Source organism: Mus musculus, chromosome 9, assembly GCF_000001635.26.
Source record: "Mus musculus strain C57BL/6J chromosome 9, GRCm38.p6 C57BL/6J".
NCBI classification, from domain to species: Eukaryota; Metazoa; Chordata; class Mammalia; order Rodentia; family Muridae; genus Mus; species Mus musculus.
Window position 1 is genome coordinate 56,075,876 of NC_000075.6, and position 26,228 is coordinate 56,102,103.

General features: G+C 47.6%; 1 protein-coding gene across 3 annotated transcripts in view; it reads left to right on the forward strand.

The window, feature by feature from the left end:
• Window positions 1–2,569: 2,569 nt before the first annotated feature.
• Window positions 2,570–26,228, forward strand: part of Pstpip1 (proline-serine-threonine phosphatase-interacting protein 1) — a 50,446-nt gene continuing 26,787 nt past the window's right edge. Inside the window, exon 1 of one of the 3 annotated variants that reach the window (XM_011242677.3) lies at window positions 2,570–2,590. In XM_011242677.3, the coding sequence (XP_011240979.1) occupies window positions 2,588–2,590 (3 nt within the window). In that variant the 5' untranslated portion in view covers window positions 2,570–2,587. Of the gene's footprint in view, window positions 2,591–14,100; window positions 14,570–22,093; window positions 22,228–26,228 lie in introns of those variants that run through there. The other 2 variants (NM_011193.3, XM_006510865.3) reach the window with 2 other exon arrangements.

Genomic DNA, 26,228 nt, shown 5'->3' on the forward strand with positions numbered 1-26,228 from the left:
TGGCTGTCCTGAAACTCACTCTGTAAATTAGGCTGGCCTTAAACCCACCAAGTGCTGGGATTAAAGGCGTGCACCACTACCTCCCTGCTTAAAGGAGGCTTTTCTTTGCCCTCTGGACCCCTGTCTCAAGGCCTACCTCTTCGAATCACTCCTGTCCTCTCCTGCTCTCTAAACAGCTTCCTCTTTCAGTTGGCCAGCCAGCCTTTCATTCAACAGCAGATGCCGCAGCCGCTCTCTGACACTTCACTTCCTGTAGCGACAGCTTTTTAACCCTCTGTTATTAAACCCTGTCTGGGGCCTCATTCTGAACTATAAACTCTCCAAGAACAGAGGCTGTATCTTGCTCCTTCTACAGCCCTGTCTCTGGGTGCAGGCTCAGTGACCCTGCAACAGCAAGTGGACAAACAGTCTGGGGAGGGGGGTATCGCTAAGTGCAGGCCTGGGAAGGCATCCAGCCAAGCCCCTTAACTGCTGGGTAGCTGTAGAAAGACTCTCTGTGAGCCCCAGGGCCCCAGACTACCTTCCTGGGATTGATGGGAGACTGTGCTGGTCAAGGCTGTTATTATGCTGGTTTCTCTAGGCAGAGTATGTGCTGGGGCTGCGGTGGGGAGGGCATATCCATTGTATTTCTTAGATCTTCTTGGTTATAATTGCTGATCAGAGCCAGTGTGAGGCCTGTCTGTAATCCTCAGATCCCAGGCCAGTGGTTAAGGCAGCATATAGGGAGGGGATGCCTTGGGCTACCCATACACTTATATCTATGTAAGACTGCGTGAGAAAGCCTCAGGCTCTCTGCCTGTGTTGAGGGACAGCAGCTTTTATCTAGCTCATGGCCACCCACAAGGAGTTAACTGGATGTGGCCTCATATGGATACCCTACAGTCCTCTATTCCCCAAGATTCCAAGCTGCCTTCAGTGGGGACAGAGGCTATGAATAACAGCATTGGGATGTTGTTGTTGTTGTTGTTGTTGTTGTTGTTGTTGTTGTTTTTCATGGACTCTCTGAGAAAGGGGACAGTTGGATGCACTGAGCACCAACAGCCTCATTTCTCAGAGGGGTGACAAAACCTGACCAGGAGAAGAGAGTTACTTATCCAGTGCCATGTCTGCTGTCCTTCTCAAAGACAAGCATGCATTTGGGAAGCAGAGCTTTGAATCCTAGCTCTGGAACTCAACTCCCTATAACAACTTGAGCAAACCCTAAGCCCAGAGCCTACTTTGTGCAGCTGTTGGTGGAAGGTCACAGTTGCTGCTTCTTTTCTGTGAGGATCAGAGGAAGGGATGTACACCAAGGGTCCATGGCTGAGTCCATCACCATGTCTCTGCACAAGGTGAAGGTGCTGCCTATTCCAGCCTATCTGAGCCTGACTGCTCAGAGGAGGCCAGAGCTGTGGCCTGGGCAGCAAGGCTGCTAACGGCTTTAGAAGAGGAAGGATGCTGGGTTGTGAGGAGAACAGGTTAGAAAAAAAAAGTAAGTGTTAAGTTCAAAAGATCTCAGTAAGCACACTCTGGGGAGGTGACTCGTCTGGTAGAGTACTTGCCACGCTCGTACAAAGCTGTGCGTCCAACCCGTGCCACTAGCAATATGAATGGTAACTTGGGAGGCTAAGGAGGGCTGTTGCTTCTAGTGGTAGCCTGGATTACATGGGAACACTCTGTCTTTTAAAAAAAAAAATCACTGGGGCTGGAGAGATGACTCAGTAGTGACTGCTCTTCCAGAGGTCCTGAGTTCAATTCCCAGAAGCCACACAGTGGCTCACAACCATCTGTGATGGGATCTGATGCCCTCTTCAGGTGTGTCTAAAGAGAGAGACAGTGTATTCACATAAAATAAGCAAAATACATCTTTAAAAAAGAAATCAAACTGTCAAATGGTAATAAAACTTTTTAAAAGATTCAAAGGAGGTTCTGATTCTAAGAAAATTAGAGGCTTAGGGCCTGGACCACATTCCCTGGCCCTTTTCGTTCTTCTTCTTTTTTTTTTTTTTTTCATTTATTCCACAGAAAAGGATCGAGCATCCACATGTCTGGATGCTGCTCAGAGAGGACTGAGTCCCAATTGTTTCAGTGACCAGAAAGGTAGCACAAAAAGACACCATCAAGGCGAAAATGGCTTTGGCTCTGCTCACCATGCTAGGGAAACCACAGGGAAGCAGACCTACTGAAGACATACTTTCCTTTTATTTTTAATTACAGACTGTGTTTTTATGGCTGAGACTCATCCACATATATCACTTTATAAGCTACTGTTTTTATTCAGTGGGATGTCATAAATGTCTGCGCTGTCATTATAAAACTCTGTAAATCTTGTCCTTGGCTGTGATGTATTTTCAGTAGAGTGATGCCGTATTTAATTGGATTTGGACATTTAGGTTATTTTCAGCATTTTTCTCTGTGATAAATGTTATGGATATTATTGTAGTTAATTGTTTCTGATCTTCCTTGTTACTTCCTTCATATAGATTGCTAGTCACAAGGCTCCTGGACAGAGTATAATGTCTTCAAAACCTTCTCAATCATTCAGCAATACTTGACGCTCTAGGTGGCTTTCTGAGATGACTTCTGGAGTGCCCACAATAGCTGTGGCATGGTGAGTCCTTAAGTCTGGGTGGTGTCTGGAGAACCAAGGCAAGGCTAGAAGGCTTTGAGTCATAAGCCTTGGGGACCACGCTCAGCCCCTTCACTCTTTAATCCCAGCTATGGCCACATCAGTTCTCCCTTTTGAAACCCATCCTTTCCGCTGTGGCAGGTTGATGGTTCCACCCTGACCACTTTTGTGAGGATCCAAGGCACTGAATGTAAAGCACACACCTCCAGCTAGAATATAGTAGGGGCATAGCAATTGCATACTGTTGCAGGATGACAGCTCCTTGGTTGGCACTAGCATAGATTCTTGTCCTCTGGAAGCTGATGTTTCAAGATGAAACCTTAGCCTATCTGACCCAACACTGGAAGATCCCAAGGAGCTCTGTAGATAATGGGGCAAATGGCCAAGATCAAGTCCCAAAGTCAAAGAAGTCAAGAAATAGTTCTAGGTGCAGAAGAGTGGAGGGTGATTATCAAGCTGCCTGGAATTTAGAGGAAGAAGGAAAATGGGGAGGTAAAGGAAGAGGGGTTGGGGAACTGCAGATGAGAGCCAGAAGAGAGGGCTGACTCTGTCAGTGTTGGGAGGGAAGGTGGATGCTGTCAGCACAGGCTAGCTGGAGGGTCTTCTGGTAGTCAGCCCAGCACCTAGGTCTGTGACTAACTCACTATGTAGAACTGGACAAGAACCTTACCTTGGCTGGACACTAGTACACCCATCTGTAGAAGAGCCTAGTATCTGCCCATCTTTGGAACCCTCTGGTCTGGCAATGCCCTGAAGAAATTAAATGGCTTCCTAGGCTGTTCCCCAGAGAAGTATAAATACCTACCCAAATGCTTTCTCTTCTCCTGCCCTGGGGCTCTTCAAATAATAATAAGCTATTTCTAGGACTTAGTAGAACAAAACATTCAGAGGGAAGAGACTTGCTTAAGGAGAGAGACCATGGGCAATGCAGAGGACAGGGGAGCACAGAGGTAGCAAGTCAGGCTGGGACCTCCTAGTCAGGGGCTGCTGCTCATATGGATATCAGCAAAAACCACAAAGTGGTATCCAAGTTAGCAATCCAGGTTCTTCTCATGTGACTTAAGCAATAGGACCTGGAGTTGAGTCCTTGTTCATCCTCATGCCTAGATGTCCTGATGCTGCAGGCTGGGTTCTGTGAAGCCAACACTGACAATGTTGGGAGCACTCGATGCCTGTGAAGGGAGGAGGGTGTTGGAAGCACTCAATGCCTGTGAAGGGAACTTGAGTTTGTAGCAAAGGAAACCCAGTCAGGAATGTAGGATCCTCAGTGCCTGTCAGTTCCTGGTTTCTGCCCTGCCGGTTTGAAATGCCTGGCAGTCATCTCTCACCACTTCCCTCCTTTACTCCTGCTTCAGCCATGCTTCTCGTAATGTGCTCTCTGCTGGGTCACAGTGACGGCACGACTTAGTTCTAATTAAGGAAAGAAACACAATTTCCCTTCTTCCCCTCTTTCTGTGTGGTTTGGCTTTAAGGCCTTGAAGTCAGAGAGTAGGGAGACAGCCCTGAAAAAGAGACAGGGGCTGAGTCCTTGTAAGGACTCTCAAGCCAGGTGGTGGCGGTGGCGCAGGCCTTTAATCCCAGCACTGGGGAGGCAGAGGCAGGCAGATCTCTATGAGTTCGAGGCCAGCCTGGTGTTCAAGGCCAGATCAAGTTCCATGACAGCCAGGACTACACAGAGAAACTCTGTTTCTAAAAAAATGAAACAATAAAGACTTTGAAGTAAATATGCAATCTCATTGTTCATCACAGCTTCTTCTGCACAAGATGGTGACTTTCCAACTGCATCCTACCCTTTGTGATAAGGCATTTACCTGAATCTGTGTGGACTCAAAAATTTCCAGTTCATTTCAGTGACTCTCTCTCTCCCTCTCTCTCTCTCTCTCTCTCTCTCTCTCTCTCTCTCTCTCTCTCTCTCTCTCTCTGTGTGTGTGTGTGTGTGTGTGTGTGTGTAAGTAATATATATGTTCTGTTGGGCTACAATGGTGTGTGTGTGGTGTGTATGGATTCCAGAGGTCAACACTGGCCATCTTCCTCAATAACTCTTCTCCTTTTTTTGAGACAGGGTCTCACTGAACTTGAAGCTCACCAGCTGAACTAGACTAGCTGGCAAATGAGTGTGGAGATCCACCTGTCTCTGCACTCCCTGCTGCCCAGTGCAGGGTACAGACACATTCTTGCACAACCAGTTTTTATGTGTTTGTGTGTGGGGGGGGAGGGGGGCTGAGAATCTGAACACACGTTCCCATGCTTGCATGACAGGAGCTTTTACTGTCTGAGGCATCTCCCCATTCTCCGCATAGCAAGTTTTCATGTGATTTGTGATGCACAATTTTCCCAGATTTGGCCATTATGAACCCAACAGGGTACTTTCTGATCTAAGATGTTTCTAAGATAGCTTGTAAATTATCCCACCCCCATCCCCACCCCACACCCCCACACCCCCACACCTCCACACCCCCACACCCCCACACCCCCACACCCCCACACCCCTAGCTGTAAAGTCAGCTTTCTCTGAGAATTAAGCCTTGGTTCCTTTCAGTGGTAAGTCCAGAATTTCTGCTCTTAAGTCACCGGGTTTCACCTGTTGTCTTAGAAACTGCTTGGAGTATGCTTTGAGGAGAGTGTCAAGGATTTGTAGGACAAGATGAGCTGAGAATTGTTAAGTTCTAACTCATTTTTAAAAAATATTTTTTATTAGGTATTTTCCTCATTTACATTTCCAATGCTATCCCAAAAGTCCCCCATACCCTCCCCCCACACACACTCCCTTACCCACCCACTCCCCCTTTTTGGCCCTGGCGTTCCCCTGTACTGGGGCATATACAGTTTGCATGTCCAATGGGCCTCTCTTTGCAGTGATGGCCGACTAGGCCATCTTTTGATACATATGCAGCTAGAGACAAGAGCTCCGGGGTACTGGTTAGTTCATAATGTTGTTCCACCTATAGGGTTGCAGTTCCCTTTAGCTCCTTGGATACTTTCTCTAGCTCCTCCATTGGGGGGCCCTGTGATCCATCCAATAGCTGACAGTGAGCATCCACTTATGTGTTTGCTAGGCCCCAGCACAGTCTCACAAGAGACAGCTATATCAGGGTCCTTTCAGCAAAATCTTGCTAGTGTATGCAATGGTGTCAGTGTTTGGAGGCTGATTATGGGATGGATCCCTGGATATGGCAGTCTCTAGATGGTCCATCCTTTTGTCTCAGCTCCAAACTTTGTCTCTGTAACTCCTTCCATGGGTGTTTTTTCCCAATTCTAAGAAGGGGCAAAGTGTCCACACTTTGGTCTTCATTCTTCTTGAGTTTCATGTGTTTTGCAAATTGTAACTTATATCTTGGTTATTCTAAGTTTCTGGGCTAATATCCACTTATCAGTGAGTACATATCATGTGAGTTCTTTTGTGATTGGGTTACCTCACTCAGGATAATGCCCTCCAGGTCCAACCATTTGCCTAGGAATTTCATAAATTTATTCTTTTTAATAGCTGAGTAGTTGAGCCCTGGTAGGGTCAATGGTTTGGAGACTGTACTGGCTATATTTGTGTCAACTTGACACAGCTGGAGTTATCACAGAGAAAGGAGCTTCAGTTGAGGAAATGCCTCCATGAGATCCAATTGTAAGGCATTTTCTCAATTAGTGATCAAGGGGGAAAGGCCCCTTGTGGGTGGGACCATCTCTGGGCTGGTAGTCTTGGTTCTATAAGAGAGCAGGCTGAGGAAGCCAGGTGAGGCAAGCCAGTAAAGAACATCCCTCCATGGCCTCGGAATCAGCTCCTGCTTCCTGACCTGCTTGAGTTCCAGTCCTGACTTCCTCTGGTGATGAACAGCAGCATGGAAGTGTAAGCCGAATAAACCCTTTTCTCTCCAACTTGCTTCTTGGTCATGATGTTTGTGAAGGAATAGAAACCTGACTAAGACAGAGACCCTGGCGAGACCTGAGGCCTGTTGCGATTTCACTGTTGATAATGATTCACTTACATCTCTTCACTGACATGGGGGAAGGACAGGTCACGTGACTGTCATGCCAGGCTGGGCCCAGACCTCAAGGGAAGGAAGGGCAATGACAAGGAACTGGAAGCCTGGAAGCCAGAGGGTCCTTCTATCTATCTATCTATCTATCTATCTATCTATCTATCTATCTACCTACCTACCTACCTACCTACCTATCTATTTATGGTTTTTTCAAGACAGGATTTCCCTGGCTGTCCTGGAACTCACTCTGTTGTAGACAAGGCTGGCCTCAAACTCACAGAGATCCGCCTGCCTCTGCTGCCCCAAGTGCTAGGGATTAAAGGCAAGGCTTGTGCCACCGCTGCCCATAGCCTCAAAGACTTCCTCCAAGACTCTCTTTAACCCCAAAGGATAGAATAGAACTTTGTAATAAAGAAACTAATAGATGTCACCTTTATCGGTTGATCAAAGTTAGCACCCTCAAGCTGGGATGAGTTGATACCAGGAACCTCCTGAGATCAGGAGATCTATGCACAGAGAAGCACAGCTTCCTGGATGTGGTGTACCACCTCACACCCATCAGCAGAACCCAATCACAAGGGAAAGACTACACATAAAGTCAAAGTGAGAGATGGTTTACAAAATAGCTGACCTGAGACCTTCCAAAGTATCACAGTCCTGAATGTCAAAAAAGCATGGGAGAACCGACATATACTGAAGGAGACCAGAAGAAAAAGTAGCTTTAAGGACCACCGTGCTGATGGGAGGGAATAGGGCTGCAGGTTAGACATACTATTACATAGACTGATGTTAGATTTTTCATTTCCTTCCTCCTTCCTTTGTTTCTTGCCCCTCCCTCTATCTAATTTTTATTTCGTTCTTTCTCCCCCCCCCCTTTTTCTGTATTAGGGATTGAATCTTTACATGCTAGTCAGCTGTTCTGACAGTGAGGTATAACCCCAGCTTGATGGTAAATTTCCTGATTTTTAATATGGTTGTATAAGAAAAGTATCTTATCATTATAAAAACACACAATTAAAGGATTAAATGGTGAATAGGTACTGTGATTCTAACTTATTAAAAAAATAAAAGTAAAGAATCGGTGATAAAGCAATAGGAGAAAAAACACTTAATAATTGTCTTAGGGTTCTACTGCTGTGAACAGACACCGTGACCAAGGCAACTCTTATAAGGACACCATTTAATTGGGCTGGCTTACAGGTTCAGAGGTTCAGTCCATTATCATCAAGGCAGGAGCATGGCAGCATCCAGGTAGATATGGTGCAGGAGGAGCTGAGTTCTACATCTACATCTGAAGGCCGCTAGCAGAATACTGACCTCCAGGTAGCTAGGGTGAAGGCCTTAAAGCCCACATCCACAGTAACACACCTACTCCAACAAGGGCACACCCTCTAATAGTGCCACTCCCTGGGCCGAGCATATACAAAAAACAGTAATTTGGGGTAGACAGAAGAGGACTTTTTATAATTTTCCTCTAGGCTTAAAGTTATATTTTATAATTAAAATTCAAATTCCACAGGACCTAAAGCCTTCCTCTGGCCTTTGCAGGCACTGCATGTACATGATGCACAGTCAGGCACATACACACACATGTAATTAAAATAAACCAGAATCTTAAAGGAAAATAATTCCGAAGTAAAAATTTGCAAAGAGAACATGAAAAAATATCTCTTATAAGAACCTTGAAAGGGGTGCTTTGATGGTGGGCTTTGAAAGGAACTGGCAGGACCGAGAACAACATTAGTCTGGAAAGGTGACCTGTGCTGGGCCTGACGAAAGCTATTTCTGCTCTGGCTTGTAGCTGCTTTCAGGAGTCTGCTGTTTGAGAGTCACAGGAGTGAAGCTTTTCCAGAGCCCATGTGAATGGGGCTGGTGATATTAACATTACCATGTCTAAGGTCCTTGAGGGCTGCTGCCTACTGAGAAGGGGCCTACGTTCGTGTTATCAAACACCAGTGTGGGCACATTATACACTTTTTGCTTAAGTTTTGGGAAAACCCTGCCAAACCCATGAACATTGACTCTCAGTCAGGTAAGGCAGGAGTTCTTTGGTTCAATTTAGAGCTGGTCCCCTTCCCAAGCTCCAGCCCTAGGGCATGCCTGGGTCTGCCCATTCTGTCCTGGGCATATGTTCTTCCTGTTGCCCCATTTGATGCTTAGCTTATCGATCCTACGACTCAGTCAAGACTGAGGGCAAAAATCCCCCACCTCTGAATCTTGCGTTTCACTGACAATTAGACAACTGGGCTTTGTCTTACGGTGAACTGACTATTTTCTAACCAAATTAAAATAGAGCCAACTGAAGAGAGGATGCTGAGCAAGTGTATCAGAGCTCTTCCAAGAAAGAACAGGCTAGAACTGTAGTACAGTATTAGAACAGACTACATGGGGTGGTGGTGATAGCTAGTTAGCCTTTCCTTCCCTGATGAGCAACTCAGATCAGCTGATGTTGGGCCTCAGTTCCCTCATCTGTGAAATGGAACAAATGTGAAGAAAATGGCTGGAGTTCTGCCCCAGGGCTAAAAGTCTGGAACCTAACATCTGGAACCTAGGCTGGGACATGGTCTCCTGATGTCTCACTGCTGAGAACCTCAAGTGATTTTTATCTGCCTACTAGAGAGCTGGGGGCAGGAGAGTCTTGGGATCCACATTTCTCTCTCCTGTCTGCTTTCTAGGGTGCCAGCTGCCAGGGAGCCACTTTGCACACCTCTGTCGGCTTTCACGAACCCTAATGACTGACAGTGCTTGGAAATCAGCCATACTCTCTGCAGCTGCAAGTGAGGGCATCTGGAGACTCAGAGGGGCTGTGAGCCTTACTTTTGCACTGGTGTCCCCAAGGCAAACTGAAGCCCAGTACTGATATCACAGACTGAAGGCCAAGGGTCACATCCTCTACCTCACTGAAGACCCTGGGGCAGCAGCTCCATCTAAGAGCCCACCCCCTCAGCATGACCCTTGGCCTCGTCACCGGCCTCTCAGCTGGGACTCCCTTATTCCTCATTTCTGCCCCTGCCTAGGCCCTGGCTCCTTGACACCAGGTCACAGTGAGAATGAAAGACCACTTTTGACAAAGTGACTCTCACAAGCTGACTGACCTTTCTAAGCCTCCATTTTCTTCTCTGTGGGGTAGGATGAGAGAGGCCTCACAGAGTATGGGACATGCTGAGCTCCAGGCCTAATGTGTGAGAGCTCGGTGGGCCATCCTGTTACTGCTGAACTTTTGGCTCACCTGGTCTCGTTAATTAGATCCCTGCTTTCAGTCTGTAGGCTTCTGGCTTACTCCTCAACATAGTTGCTCTATCCTGGTGCATTCTGCTGTCTCACAATAAGCATCATTTCTATTGTTTGTGTCCCCAGACAGGAAGACTCCATTTATTTCACCAGGTATACTGGAATGGTTCTTGCTTTCATGCTGGAGCAGGCCAGAGGGTACCCAGAACATAGAACATGGGCCTTGGGCTAACTAGGATACCATAGGCATCACCCCTGGGAACAGTGGACCACCTGGGTCAGCCATAGGCAGCATACCGATCCGAGGATCAAACAGCCTATCAGGAGTATCCTGCTGGCTACAGCCTACTGGCATTTGAAGGATGCTCTACCAGGACAGAGGCTCCCTTCCCTCCCTCCAAGAGTTGCATTATCAAGGCAGCATAAACACTAAAAGGGATAAAATGAGTGCCATTACCAAATTAAATTAGGGCAGGAGTTTTCAGAGCCTCCTTCTTGCTAGTTCCCCCAACCCCCAAGGTTCCAAGCTCTTGCCTCAGACTTCCCCTCTAGCCTGGCATCAGCTTCACCAGTGAGGGCAGCCTCCATGACAGTGTCCCCTCCTCAAGCCCCTGAGTTCCTCCACACTCATATAAGTCAACGTCAGTCCTGCCTGCGTTCTGTCTATCCAGTCCATCTCTTGGCTTTCCTGAGGAGATGACAATTGAAGAGAAGTAGGTATCTGGGCCAAGGTTGAGGCTAGGGAGGGGCAAGAAGAACTTCCCAAGCAGAGGAGAGAGGTTGGGAAAAAAAGGACCTGAAATACAAGAGAGTGAGGCAACATGACAAAATCAAAGTCCAGTGGGTGGCAAGTATTGAAGAGTCGGCTGGGTTAGGCCGTGCAGGATCTGCAGGATGTGTAATGACAATGGCCAGCAGCCTGAGAACAACATCCATCACTCAGAAAAGTAGTAGCCAGAAGGTGGCTAGATCAGCATCTGAAGGCATCGCTCTGCTACATGGAGAGCAGCTGGCAGTGAGCACAGATAGCTTCGCTGATGTACAGACACAGCTGCACGGAGCCCTGATGCTCAGAGCTGAGCCTGTCCAGGCTCTGATGCTCCAAAGTTGCTGTCTTGAAATTCCAAATAACATGCTATTATTGTTGGGCATGGTAATGCATACTTTTAATCCCACATTTGGGAGTTAGAGGCAGGTGGATCTCTATGAGTTCAAGACCAATCTGGTCTACAGATCAAGTTCCAGAAAAGCCAGCGTTAATATAGAGAGAAATCCTGTCTTGAATATATCTTCGTATACATGTTTTAAATGATAGTTAATTAATCATATATAGGGGTGTGTGTTATATGAGAGTGCAATCACATGCCATAGAACAACTGTGGAAGTCAGAGGGTGTTTTATGATAGAAGGTTCTCTCATTCTACCATTGGATCCTGGGGATTAAACTCAAGTTATCTGGTTTAGTGTCACACATCTTTATCAGCTGAACCATCTTGCTAATCTTTGTGTGATTCAAGAGCAATCTCGTATGACAGTGACACATACTTCATGTGGTAGCCTCTCACTGCTTCCCTTGGGCTACTCCTCTGCCCCTCCCTCCCTACTCCTTCCTAGGTCCCCTCTGCCTGCAGCAGGAATCCAGCTGCAGGTTTCTAAAGAAGTCAAGGTTAGGACCATGCCTAATAGCATCTTAGGGTGAGGCATGGCGGCTGTCCCTGGCTCAGACGGATAACAAATGACATATTCGGCAGACATACTTCTGTCCCATGTACCTAGTACATCCTAGCTTGTTTGCAACACCCTTGGGGATTGCCTGTCTATCACAGGCTGAGGAGTCTGATCATGATAAATGGAGATGCCTGGCTCAACTCCCCTGTCCCCAGCAGAACACAGGCCAATCTGGTACCTGGCAGAAAAACTCAGAACTTAATAGATTTTGGCACTTGTTCCACAAATATTCATGCAACTGTAAATAGTAAGTAAAAACCCCATAGGTAGAATAAACCCCAAATGCCTACCATTGGCAATGTTTCTGTTGCTTACCTGGTTTAAAGGCACAGACAAACTGACTTTAAAACCCAAGTCCCACCAGGTGGCTAGCTGTGGCAACCAAGGCTGTAACAACTGATTTTGCAATTTATTTTCAGTCCTTAAGCCTATGACCTCTTGAATTCTTCAAACATATATATTCAAATACTATGTCAAACACTCTGTCCTGGCCTGGGTGAGGTTCTCCCTCATAGTGTGGCCTGGGGCACAGCTGCCTAGACATCAAGGCAAATTATGTTCTGAGGCAGCAGAAACAGTGATTAAAGAGCTGTGATTTTTTTTCAGGCACAGATTCCCCTCCCCGAGGACTGGGTTTGGTGTGGGCAATGGCTGGGGAGGGAGGGAAGCTCGCTAACACACAGTTCCATCTTCTGAGGCTTCTTGAACGTCTCCATCCAGTCCTATCTTCTCTCTGTCTCCTCTACACTCCACAGCTTCCCTCGGCCTTCCTGGTAGCACCATCCAGGCCTCTAACCGTCCTTGCAACTCTCTCCCCACCCCCTCTTCATTTACCTCCTTCTCATCACAACACTGTCTTCTGGTTCCACTCAATAAGGAGAGATCTTTCTGGAACTTGCCTGTAATTCCATTAGGGTAGAAACCAGATCTGCCTCCTCTCCTGGCAGACCTGTCACCAGCATTCTTTGTGGCTCTAAGCTGAGGAGGGGGGGGTCTCATGGTCACTGTAACTTTCTCCAGCATCTATGACAGCCCCAAGGGTCTGCTGTGATGGTGATGATGCTGAAGTACCATCTATTCTTAGCCAATGAGATACCAGGGAAGATCTCCCAAGAGGCTGACGAACAGGACTTTGGAGAAGACAACTTGGGTTTTCCCTTTCTTCTTTTGATGTGGCTGCATCTGGAGGTGTAGACTCTGGGGGTGGGGTGGGGGCTGGACTCACCCAGCAGACTGAAGGGAAGAGATTCCTGGAGAGGTCAGCAGGGACCCCAGCTTGGGCTTTTCCTGTCAGTTAAAACAAGGCTCCTGGTAACAAAGGACTCTGGTCTGCTTTCTGATTTCAAGGTTTCATCCCATTTTACAGATGGAGATGTTGAGTTGGCCAATCTGTAACAATAAAAGTAGCTTCAGCAGAGGGCCTGTAGGGTTAAGGTAACTTACACCACGTGGTTATGAGTGACTGGTGTTCTTCTAAAGGATCAGAGTTCGATTCCTAGCACCTACATTAGGCAGCTCCAAAGGATTGGATGCCCTCCTCTAGCCTCTACAGGCATCTGTACATACCTAGCACACACACATATCACGCAAATAAAAATTAGAAATGAATCTCTTTTTAAAAGATGCTCATTAGCTCAAGCCCCGGGATTCTAGAGAGAAGGGCTTCCAGCAGCAGGCCTGCTGTGCTTCTTCTTGGGGGTGTTTAGGGAAGCCTGGGTGTGCCTCTCTTTAAGCCCTGGCACGTGTAACCCACACTTGGGAACTCAGCTGTCTGATCAACCCAGTTGGTCCTAAGGTAAGCCTCGGTAAGGGTGGTGATTTGTGGACAGTCTCTGACTCATTCTTTTCACCAGCCCACCCCGGGCTCAGGACTCCAGAGGCCTCTTCTGCTGAGTGGGCAAACCCTGTCTGGAAAGGGTTCCCCAGGACCTGCTTGCCCTACAAAGAGAAATTCCAGAGGCATTCTTGATACGAAACACTTTCCCAGAGACTGGAAGTGACAGATGGGGAGGCTGAGGCTCTGAGTTAGGTCAATCAAGGTCCGTCCACTAGTGAAGGGCAGAATCCAAACTAAACAAAAGCTGAGCCTGAGTCTCCAGACTCCTGTCTCCCTCTATCACAGTTATGAACTGAAGATGGAATGGGTGAAGATTTGCACGGGGTCAAGGACCCGTGCCTCATCACACTGAGGTCCCTTAGCTAGTTACCTTCTCAAAACAAGTCTCCACTCTCATAGCCCCGGGACCAGGACCGCAATTGAGTCCGCCCCGTGCTGTGAGCAACTTGAGGGTAGGACCTAGTCTAGGGCATGAACTGCTAAAGTTGGAATGAATGGTGGACGTCCTTTTCCGGGGTGAGACCCTAAGAACCTAACCTCTTGGGGCCGGCGAGAGTAACAGTCATGAGATTCCTAACTTGTTAGTTCTAAAGCTAAACTGGGCCAGGACTTGAGCAGGCAGCAGGGTGGCAGGTGGCAGGCGGGGCTGGGGCTGTGCAGGAGAAACTCAGCAGCTCAACTTCCTGTGGGTTAGAGCCCTGCGCCTGCCCTGGGGGAGGTTGCACAAACCTTCCTGTGCCGGCCTCAGGCTGCCTGCCTGCCTGCCTGGCCTGTGCACATCCTTCCTCTCTCCCAGCCTCTGCCTGCCACCTGGGCTGCCTGCCCTGGGCCTCAGCCTGCGTCCTCCTCCATCAGTGGGGCTGGCGAGAGCCTAGGCTGGAAATCGTGGCCCACCCTTCCATCACTGGGCAGGGCTCCTTCCTCATTTCGCTGCTGATTCTAGCCCCAAACAAAACAGGTTGAGCCTTTTTCCTCCTCCGGCAGTTGCCTCTGGCTTGTGGCTGCCTTCTGAGCGTTTCAGACGGCGCCGGCTGGGAGTGGGAGGGAGGGCCTGGGCTAGCCGCGCTGGGACTGGGACGTGCTCCTGGCTCCTGGCCCATGTTCAGCCCTGCTTGAAGCAGGAGTGCTAGCATTTGACACAACAGACGCCCTTGGAGGATGATGGCCCAGCTGCAGTTCCGAGATGCCTTCTGGGTGAGTGGAGTCGACTGGGGGCGGTGAGCTTGCCGAACAGGTCCAGCCAGGCAGGAATCACCTTGGAGACTGACATAGGGGTACAGTTTCCCCATAAAAATTGTGCCTTGACTTTGGTCTTAATTATCATGGAGGTGGCCTGGGCCACAGTCTCTACTGACATGAAAGGCAAAAGAGGGGCCCTGGCTAAGATAATGAATTTCTCTCACAGACATCACCCCCACAGCCAGAGGGATGGCCTCAGGCTGTTTCTCCTCAGGGGCATGCTGCCCCAGCGGCAGAGCTCACCAGGACAGCCTAATGGAGGATTTGAGGAGGATACATAGGGAGGAGTGTACAAGGGAGAAGTCAGCAGCCCAGACACCAGACCAACTTTAGTTTGGTTCGGGTCTCAGCTTTGTAAGGGCTGGGTCGGTTGCTGTTTCTCTCTGGGCCTCAGTTTCTACATCTGTATAATGGAGATAAGTACAGATATTTGACAACTGAAGGTGATCCAATGCAGTAAAGCCCTGGTGCCTTGCCAGAGTTAAAACTCTTTCACCCAGTCTCTGATCTCTGCATACCTCAGGTTCATGAACAAGGCAGCTGGGCTAGGCAACTTCCTGCCTGCTGTTTCAAATTCAGGGCAGGTGTAAAACAAATCTTTTTGCCGGTGAGATGAGGAAACCTAGCCAGGAGGGCAGTAGAGGCCACAGCGCTTGCCCAGCTCTCCTGCTTTTCCACTTTTCCCTCAGCTTCCCCTAGTCTCCTCCACCCCTGACTGTCCCTTGGAGACACAAGGCTGAGACCTTTTGGTTAAAGCTGGGGATGTCTTTCTCCTGAGGATAACTCTCCAACACCACAGGGGACTCTCAGGACCTTTTACTCACCCAGGGCCCACTCCTAAGGTCAAAGCCAGGAGGATGAGGGTTAGTAAGCCACCTTCCTTCCTCTCTGCCAGCTTTGCTTGGGGTCTGTGCTAAAGTATGAGTGGCCTTCCTCCCTTGAAACTGACTTCACAGAGGACAGAGGGCCTTGCCTGGAGAGGGCACCTTGTACCTGTCTGGGCCTCAGTTTTCCTGTGTTTACAGAGAAGAGTGTAGGACCAGTCCAGAGCTGCAGATGAAAGCAGCTGCTTTGGCCATCTCATTCACCGGGGTGCTCATTGCTCAAGGTGAATCCAATCGCTGCTCTGACTTAGAAACCTGCAACCCAGGAAGGCCAGAAACCCTGGTCCATTTTATCCCTAGTGTCTCAATCCCAATCCCAAATGTCTGGCCTCAACTTCCCCAGATCAAAGCCAAGAAAAGCAGCAGCCCAGTGGCAGGGACCAGGCAAAAGGATGACATATAAGACATCAGGGCGTGGTGGCAGCAGTAGGACCCAGCTTCCCCGGGGCTGCTTCCTAGGTAATGTCTCGCCATGCCCTGTACTGGCTACACCTCTGGACTGCTGCTGGCATCCTGGGCTTCTCTTCACAGTGGCTCCCAGGGCCTTGGTTAGGAGAAGCTTCCCAGGGAAGGCAGAGCAGAGACAAGGAGGAAGTGGACAGTGGGACCCATTCAACTGCCTTTGAATCCTGCAGCCTGGCAGTAAATAGTCTTAGGCCTAGAGCGGTGGCAAATGCCTGCAATCTCAGCTTAGGCAGAGAGAAGAGAGCCAAAGTAAGTTGAAATAAAGCAGGCCTTGTCTGCATGGTAAGAGCTTGTCTCAAGTGACAGGGAGAGGCAGTGGGTGTAGTTATGGAGAAAGGAAGAAAAGGAAAGGATATCCAGTCTTTTCTTTTTTAATGAAATTTTATTTATTTTTATTTTATGTATTTGGGTATTTTGCCTGCATGTGTCTGTGCACTGTGTGCATGCAATGCCTGTGGAGGCCAGAAGAGGGCGTCATATCCTCTAGAACTGTAGGTACAGATGGTGGTGAGCCACCACGTTATGGGAGGAATTAAACCCAGGTCCTCTGGAAGAGCAGCTAATGTTCTTAACTGTTAAGCCATCTCTCTAGCCCCAACATCTAGTTTTTAAATAGTAGAAGGAAACCTCTGAGCTGGATGGAACAGATCATTTATCTGGCAACTTTGTCTATCCTGAACACAGGTGGGAACCAGCCAGATTTCTAACATCAGTTCATAAGCAGGAGGGAAACAAAGGTGTCCTGGAACTAAAGACTCCGTTACTAAGAGCTATCCCCAGAGCTCATTCATATGCTTATAGGAGATACCCGAGAGCCGCGTGTTGTGAGCATGTGTGTGTGTAAGGATTTGTGTAAGTGTGGACATGGATGTGTGCCATGGTGTGTGTAGATCAGAGGGTGGCTCCTGGGTGAGACTCCCTTTCGCTTGTTTTGAGACAGGGTCTTCTGTTTGCTTCTGTGTGCACTTGGCTATCTATCGGCGCTTGAGTTCCCAGGAATTCTCCTGTCTCTCACTCCAGTGCTGCTTCAGGGACTCTGGGATTATAGACAGGAGCTGCACCTGATTTTATGTGGGTTCTTGGATTCAGAGTTGAGTCTTTCTACTCACATGCAAAGTGCTTTACCCGCTAGCTATCTCCCCAGTCCTACCCCAAGATTTTAACAGGCCGTGCAAAGTTTATTGACCCACAATTTGAACAAGTAGCATAGAGGACTATCCTCCCAGACAAAAAACGCCACCATCTACGAGTTCAGCAGGGGCCGTTTGCTGGACTTGCTGCTATTGGCTGTCTTTTTGCCTCACCTGAGTAGCCGGCTGACCTCCCTCCCAGCTGTCTGCAATTTTGCCCTAATTACACGTAGCCTTGCCTCAGGTTCAGGGAAGGACTAGGTGAGAGGTTCCTCCTGTGAAGCTCTGGGGGAGATTAGCATCCGTGTGTGGAGTGAGTACAGACCTCCTATGGGCTGCTTTAAGGTCATCTGTGCTCCTTCCCATAACCCCCCACTCATTGCTCAGTAAGTAAACTCAGTGGTTCCCCACCATGGTCTTAAGTGGAATCGTACATCAGTTTATCATTGGGACCATGGAGGAGAGGGTAGATCTTTATGCCTCCATCTAGGGAAGGAGTTTTAGCAACAAGTGTGTCCATGGGGTCCTGTAGATACAGCCATTCGTAGGGGCCTGTCTGGGGCTATAGATATAAATGTTGATGAACTGGACCTAATAGAGGCATTCTCCCCGGATAGCTAAGGAGACAAAGAAGTTATAGAAAACAGATATGATAGGCTGGACATGATGGTACCCACCTTTAATCCAGAATTTCAAAGGTGGAGGCAGGAGAATAGTAAGTTTAGGACAGCCTGGGCTACAAAGGAAGCTATAGACTAGCCAGAAATGTATAGCAAGGCCCTGTCTCAAGTCCTTTCTCCCAGCAAAAGCAGATAAGATGACTTAGAAGTAGTGGGACGTTGAGCACGGGACTAGCTGTAGTCCTGTCCCTTTTTAGCCTTGTATTGAAGTCTGTCCGTACAGCTACACAGTGTGGATGGCCTGATTCTGGCTGTGCAGAACATTTCCAAGGCTGGCTGTCATGGGAGTGAGTTTGGGTGGCTGGCCACAGTGGATAGAAAGGAAGAGTTTGTTTCCGTGACACAGACATTGACAAGGAGCATTGTAGATTTGCTGGTAATTTGTGGCTAGGCTGAAGAGCAGGACCTGTTATGTGAGACCAGTCTGAGGCTGAGAATAGCAGGCTTCCCCCGCTGAGAACCTGCTTAGTGCTGGGTCACAAGTTATAAGAAAGCCCAGGCCACCACAGCCCCAGATGCCAGTGGCCTCGAATGGCCCATGGTCCATTTGTCTTCCTGACCTCATTTCCCCTTGGTTTCATATTCTTCTCTCTCTCTCTCTCTCTCTCTCTCTCTCTCTCTCTCTCTCTCTGTGTGTGTGTGTGTGTGTGTGTGTGTGTGAAAATCACATTTTAATTTGTAGGAGGGCACATTCCCCCACGGCATGCCAATGTAGCTCAAAGGACATCTTTCAGGAGTCATTTCTCTTCCTTCTACCATGGGGATCCTGGGGATTGAACTCAGGTCACCAGGCTTGGCAGCAGGCACCCTTACCCATTGAACCATCTTGCCAGCCCCTACCGGGTTTTCTAGTGGCGTTCTGTGCCAGAAGCTCTAAAATGGACCCTTGAATTTTATTCTCAGACCTATCTAATAAGACTATCCTGCCTTCAAGGATAGTTCAGTAGGAGAACTCAAGGGACTCCCAAATGACTGGGCTAGGCAAAGTATGCACTTGAAGAGCCGTGGCCAAGTACTACCGTCCCACCCTGGTCTCTGCTGGCTGGGACTTGTACAGCCAATGGCCTTTGCAGAGGAATTCCAGAGTATTGTTTTAAGAGGGAAAATCATTTCTGGGTTAGACTTTCATGAGATCCATCAGATCTCTTTGGGGATAGTTGGAAGGAAAAATCGATGTTGGAAGAGGTTGTGGCCCATGTGCTGGCACGGCCTTCACGTCTTGTTTGGGAGTTAAGGGATATGACTGAGCATTTCCCTCTAGTACACGGTCAGATCTCATCCTTTAAGGCTGGGCCTGCCCCTTCCCTGTGTGTCCCCTTAGCTGCTGGTGCCTCTTCCCCTTCCCAGTCCCGAGACTCTGAGTTTCCCCATTTAGGCTGAGAGAAGAAACCTGAGGGGGCCTTGCACCAGCATGTCCTAAAGCCACTTGCCCTCTCTTGTAGAACCTGTCTACTGTAGTGCCAAGAGAGTTTGCCACTTGCCACGCTGTTGAAAGTCTGCCTTGGGCTGTCAAAGCCACAAATATGTCTTCTATAAGAAAAAATATATTAATATAAAACCCAGAGAGGAAAGTGGGAAAATGGAGAAAAAATTAGGGAAGAGTTTCCTTATATTGCATAACATAAATAATAATATCTTGCCATATATGATTAGTTTACATAGGCACGTGCATACTATGTGCAAATTTTATATTCTCTCTTTTTATGTTTCTACTATTTAAACTTCTATTTTAAGTTGTGGCAAAATACACATATCATAAAATACATCATTTGGATACTTGCCTCTTGGATACATTCAGTTGAATTTGTTCTTGGATGTTTGTATAAAACCACTGAGACAAAAACTCAAGATGTTGCATTACATAACAGGAAGTTGTTCTAATATCACAGCAAAGGGGACTGCAAAGCACTATTTCCAGATCTACTGTGCCGTGCAGTTGGCCAAATATGAATCAAGGATAGCACAATCTACTCATTTCAGAGTCTGAAATTTTCTTCATGATGATGTACTTGGGAGACTGAGGCAGGAGGATTGTGAGTTTGACTTGTATGGACTACATAAGGAGCCTGAGTCCAGTTTGGACTGCACGGTGAGTCCTGTCTCAAAACGATAAAACCGAGAGGACATGAAGCAAAAGTTTCTATCATTGCAGCTAGTCTGAGCATGCAGGAGCCAATGGCAGGCTGTCACACACAGCCCAGGGACTACAGGGACTGGTGGAGCCAGGCTGAACTATACATGGTAAGGCTGACTGTGAAATCTGGGCCTACTGGTTGTCAACAAACTAGCTGGCTGGTGGGTGGTAGCCATGGCACCAAAAGGCTGCATTTCTCTCTAGGGATTGGACCAACAGACAGGGCAGGGATAAATTCTTCAACTGACCCCATATATTTATCATCTTAACTCTCCTTTTCCCCATCTTAACCATTTTTAAGTTGTACAGTTCAGTTGTGTCTGAAAGAAACCTCTGCTTTAAGGTGTAAGTGGATCTGGTCAGTTCCCTGGTGTTGTTATGAACAGCAACTTTAAGACCTCGAAAGGTCCTCTGGCTAGAATAGGGACCTTTTTACTGCTGCAGGGACAATCCAAGTGGCTTGGGAGGGCCTGAGCCTGTGGGCAACGAAACAGAGCCATCTCAGCTTTGAGGAAGGACTTGGAGCATTGTGGGACTTCATTCTTAGGCTCAAGGGGTCAGGGGCTCCACATGGGCCGGTGACTAGGAAGCAACAGGGGCTTGTCAAGAGGGCAAGAGATGAACCCGGAGGCTCTGGGTGTCTTAGCCTTGGCTGCTCCCAGCCACCTTCCACAGCTTCCTCCCTGTGATGTGAGGGGGATGGGGATGGATCCTCTGAACAGGTTTGTACGATGTGTGGCGAGTTGGGGATCTGCAGACACCAGCATCAGCTCCTTTTCCCAACAAGAGTCTCTGGAAAGCTCCACAGGGTGAATGAAAGAGGTAGGCTGTTGGCAGGGTAAGAGGAAAGAAACTAGTGAGGGATAGGGCCAGGTGGCCCTATATATAAACACGGCTATCATTGAGTTCTGAACCATGTCAGCCTAACAGTCGACGAATTAAACAAATCAAAATAAAAAAGAGAACATTTGCTTCAAGATCCATGAAGATTTTTCTTGGTCTTGGCTCCTTAAGACACCCCCAGAAGAACATGGCAGCACTTCTTTGTGCTAGCATCAGGATCGCCCAATTATAGCCGGCAAGGAGCTAGCCAGTGGTGTCCTGGCTTCAGGTAGCTTCGAGGCACAAGCAGCTCAATGCACATCCAAGAACAGCTTGGTTGGATTATAATCTTCGTGGGGTGGTCTGCCCAGTCCCTGGCTGGGTTGGCACTGGTTTCTGTGGGTTTGGGAGAGATGGACTTTCCCTGCTTTTTCTTATTCCAATAGAGTAAGGGGTGTGTTTAATCTTTGCAATTACATATAGATCACATACATCATTTAAAAAAAAAAAAAAAAGGAGACCGTTTTTTTTAAACAAAACCAAGTGAGTCTACTTTCAAGGCCAGAAGGTATTTTTAGGTCAAGTTTGTGGTCTGATAGCACTACCCCTTCCACAGGCTGTGCATGAGAGTGGCCAGACACCAAAATCTTGGCACCACTATGTCCATTCTACTGGCATGGTATGATAGGAGATTGCAGAGATTTGTGGCTGTGACTGTGCTGCTCTGCCCTCCCTTCCCCCTCCCTCCCTCCCTCCCTCCCTCCCTCCCTCCCTCCCTTCCTTCCTTCCTTCCTTCGTTCCTTCCTTCCTCCTTTCTTTTCCTTTCCTTTCCTTTCCTTTCCTTTCCTTTCCTTTTTTTCTTTCCTTTTTAATTTACAGAGGTCCACCTGCCTCATCTTCACCACCAAGTGGCTGTGATGCCAGTCTGTTGTCACTCAAGGATATACTGGCTGCAAGATCCACCCTCTGTGGAAAGTGTGAGATTCTCCATGGCCCCCTTTGCACTTTAGACTCCAAAACCTCAAACATTTCTCAGGTTCTTCTGGCCTCTGCATAGAGCTAGAACAGTTCCTGGGGTGGGGTGGGGTGCATCTGGGAGCTAGGAGGGCAGAGCAGAGGTGTGGAAAGGGGACCCGGCATAGCTGATGTTGTGCAAAGCCCTGTAGGAAGGGAAGCCCCGGCTGGATTGTGAAAGGCTTCTATCCCTATGGCTGGTATATACACTTCCTTCTGCCTTTTCTGACCCTTTCCTGTGGTGGCTGCAGGCTACAGTTGGACTACCCTCCACCTCACCGGAGGTGCCTGACATCACAAAGCATTTGAGGGAAGGGGCTTGCTGAAAATGCTGAAGTGGGGAAGCCAAAAATGCCTTGACAGAGCACCTACACTAAGGCTACCCTGAGTAATGGCTGTGAAGGCCACTCCCTCATGGGCCTTGTTGTTTACCAAGGGAACAGGCTTCCTTGATGGCTTGCCTGGTTTCACTCTCACTTTCTGGGTAAGCTTGGAGGTAGTAGTTTCCCTTTCTGGGCCCTACTTTTCTTATCTATTTTAGAGTCATGAGTCACCATCACCTAGAAACTGGCTTGGAGGAAGAGGAGGCTCCAGGCAGTGGTCACTGACCATCGCTGGCTCATCTTAGGAGCTGGGCCAGCATGGGTCTCAAGGGAAATTTATAACTGAATATGTGTCTCTCGAACATGTCTTTCTAGAATATTTCTTTAACTATGTCCAAAATGACATTCCACCACCAGAGAGTTATCTCTTTGGTTTTAAATCACAAGATGACCCATGTCATCTCCCTCTATTACACTAATGGTCCCATGACATTGCTATTCTTTTCTTTTAATCTTCAGTCAGGCACAGTGGGGGATAGGGAATGAAGGGGGGTGTGGCACATCACTATAATCCAAGCAGTGAGGAGTCTAAGGTAGGAGAATCGTGAGTTCAAGACTAGCCTGGACAATAGAGCAAGATTCTGTCTTTTTAAAAAAAAAGTGTTAGCTGATACATAAGAACCGAGTTGGGGAAATGGTCCATTGGAAAGGCACCTGCTGTGCAAGCATGAGAACCTGAGTTCGGATCCCCAGGACCGACGGGGAAAGCCAGACAGCATCCATAACCACCATATGGGGAAGCTGCAGACAGCTGGATCCCTGAAGCTCATTGGTCAGCCAGCCTGAGTGAATTGGTTTCAGCTCCAAGTTCAGTGAGAGACCTGTCGCAAAATTTAATTAATTAGTTAGTTAGTTAATTAATAAAAACAGTAAGGTAAAGAACAACAGAGGGAGGCCCCTAAAAGCTGACTTTTGACCTCCACATACAGAAAAATGTGCCCAAAAGTACATATACTACACACACACACACACACACACACACACACACATGAACTGCACATGTTAATGGATATCTTGAAAAAGTTTGATAACGTGTTGTATCCACTTCTTTAAATTCTATCATTTCTTCATTGTGAAGACTTCCAAAATTGTTATTTTCAGCTTTTCGGAACAAGTGTGCAAAATTGTTAAGAGTCTGGTGTTCCTAGTTCAACTTCACACAGAGGAAACAGGGATGATGGAGGAAAAATGGCCTTAGGAGCTTGGACCCAGGTGGGGCTTGTCTTCCTCTAGAATTAGAGAAGCCCTTGGGATTCTGGGATGATTTTTGCTGAGGCCTTGCATCCTGGGCAATGGGTAATGGAGCATATAGGCAGGCCAGTCACCATTAGGTGAGAGCAAGTAGCTGCCCCCGTGTGAGGATGGAGCCCCATGTGGGACCCAGGGCTTCTCATTCCTGTAGCAATGGGAATGAGAAATGGAACCATGCCGAGGTGGAAGAAAGTAATGGTTTGTGGCAGGTAGTCACTTGCCATGTTCAAAGGGACCACAAGGAGGCCTGTTTGGCCAGAAGGAAAGACTGAGGCACCAGAGGAGATAAGGTCAGAGCTGGAGCAGGACCAGAGCTCTCAGAACCCCGTGTCTGGCTGCAGACCAATTAAGTCAAATTTTCTGGGGGAGGAGTCGGCCTTAAGCCTCTGGAGAATATAGCTCTGGTGATGCGTCCTGGTACTGATGGGGCTCACTCAGCCTTTATCATTTGCTTGGCTTCCTTGGCTCATCTGAGAAGTGGGTGAGTTTGAAGGTTTGGAGTATGTGTGCTGGGTTTTTGTGTATATGTAGCATAAAATTTACTATTTTACCAGTGTTAAGCGTGTCAGTCAGTGGTATTTAGCACACTCCCTGTTTCTAGAACTGTTTATTGTCTGAACAGAAACTACTCCCCTTGAATGATAAAATTCCTTCCCTTCCTGCTCAAGGTTTGCCTTCCAGGGCTGTGACATAATACCTGAGGAACCAGCTTATGAAGAGGGAAGGTTTCATGTTTCAAACAGTTACTTGGTCCCACTGCATTAGCCGGTAGTGAAGCAGGGCATCATTGGAGCCAAGCTGTTTGCCTCATGGCAACAGGAAGGAAGGCAGGGAGGATTGTGGGAGAGGGGTGTAGGGAAAGAGGAAGACAGAAGGGAAGAAGGAAGTGGAAGGGAAGGAGAGATAGCAAGAGATGAGGTCGGGGAGGAAACCTGGGCCCCAGTACTTTCCTCAAAAGCAGGTCCCTAATGATGTAACTTCCTTTCTTTACGCTTCTAAAGGCTCTGCCACTCTGCCTAGAGCCACAGGCAGGCAGCCAAGCCTTGACTTGTAGGACTTTGAAAGATACTCTCTCCTCACCCCGTTCTGCTTGTGTGAGCATTGAGGTGAGGGTGGGGAAGCGGTCTGGGTATTGAACCTAAGGCTATGCATATACAAAGCAGGGACTCTCACCTGGCCTCTGGCTCTGTCCATTTGTTGGTTACATTTGCATTCGCTGGTTTGTTGGTTGACAGGTGTCTATATAGCCCAGGCTGCCCTCATACGCGGCTGTACGCTTTTAGAGTGACGCAGTTGCAGCTGTGTGTGTGAGACATTCAGCTCTACTGTCTGCCTCTATGAATTTGACCAGTCCAGGTACCCACAGTAGAGTCTCGCTGCATTTATTGTCCTCTGGTTCAATAGACTTGAAAAGCATTTTTGAGGCTCATTCACACTGTAGTATCTGTCAAGAATTTTCTCTTCGTGTGTGCATGTTCCATCAACTCATTGGTCTGGAGTCTCAGAAAATGACCGCATCTTGGTAAGGCGGGAGAGTTTTAGTTCTGCAGGAATTGAGCAGGCAAGCTCACCCACAGTGTATCCTGCAGGGTTTTCATTCCTAAAGCAAAGGGGTCCTGTGCCTCGCTCTGAGTGGTCTGAGCTCGGGCTCACACTCTCATAGGACTCACTGATTTAGAACAAAGCAGCTATAAGCATAATACTTTTTTTTAAAGCAGAAAATGCAACTTTGATCGCTTATTTTGATTTCAGGAAGTGCTGGCCTGGAGAAATTTGAAAGGATAAAATTTTTTTTTCATGGAATTTTGTTTTATTTGACCACTTTACAGAAAAGACAGCACCATTTCTTTATAACTGAGGCAGAGAGTGAGTGAGCTTATGCCCAGACTGTGCAGTCATTCATCAGCAGACACTTGGCTGTCTTCCTTTCGGTTGTCATGATTAATGCTGCTTTTCATTCGGGGAGGATCTAAGAAGTGTGGTTTCTGGATCACATGGTAATGCCACGTTTAACTTTTCCATCGCAGTGTTGGGGTCAAACTCAGGGCTTCACACATGTTAGTCAAGTGTTCTACCCTGAACACTATCAGCACCATTATGACAAACTGGTTTTCATACTGACTGACCCATTTTATATTCCCTCAGCAACAGGGAAGGGATATGAATTTTCCACCTTTTTGCTTAGGATTGTTAACAACTCCTCCTCTTCCTCCTCCTCCCCCTCCCCCTCCTTGAGTCATGGCAATCCTAGTTGGCATAAGCAGTTTTGCACTGTGGTTTGATTTGCATTTCCCTGACAACTAATGGTGTGGAGCTCCTCCTGTGTTTGCTGGCCACTGGGATATCTTCTTCAGAGACATGTCCATTCAATCCCTTTGCCTGTCTTTGAACCATGTCATTGTCTTCTGGGTGAATTCTCTCTGTAGTCTATAGATGCTCACTCTTTAACAGGTATGTGATTTTTCAAATCGTGCATTCTGTTTCGTAAGTTGTCTTTTTACTCCCTCAATGTTGTCCTTTGATGCACAAGCACATTTTACTCATTTTATTCAAGCCCACCCTACCCGGTTTTTTGTTTGTCAGTTAGTTTGTTTGTGTTGTCATGTCACATTCAAGATGACACTGGCAAATTCTGTGTTAGGCTGCTTTCCTCTTCTCTTTTCTTTTTGGATCTTTATAGCTTTAGATCTTACATTTGTGCCGTGACAGATTTTGCATTGATTTTTGTCACATGGTATAAGGTAAGGGTCTGTTTCCATTTCCTTTACACGTGTATATCTAGCTTTCCCAGCAGTATTTGTGAAAAAGATTGTCATTTCCCAACTGAATGTTCTTGGCACCCATGAAAAAA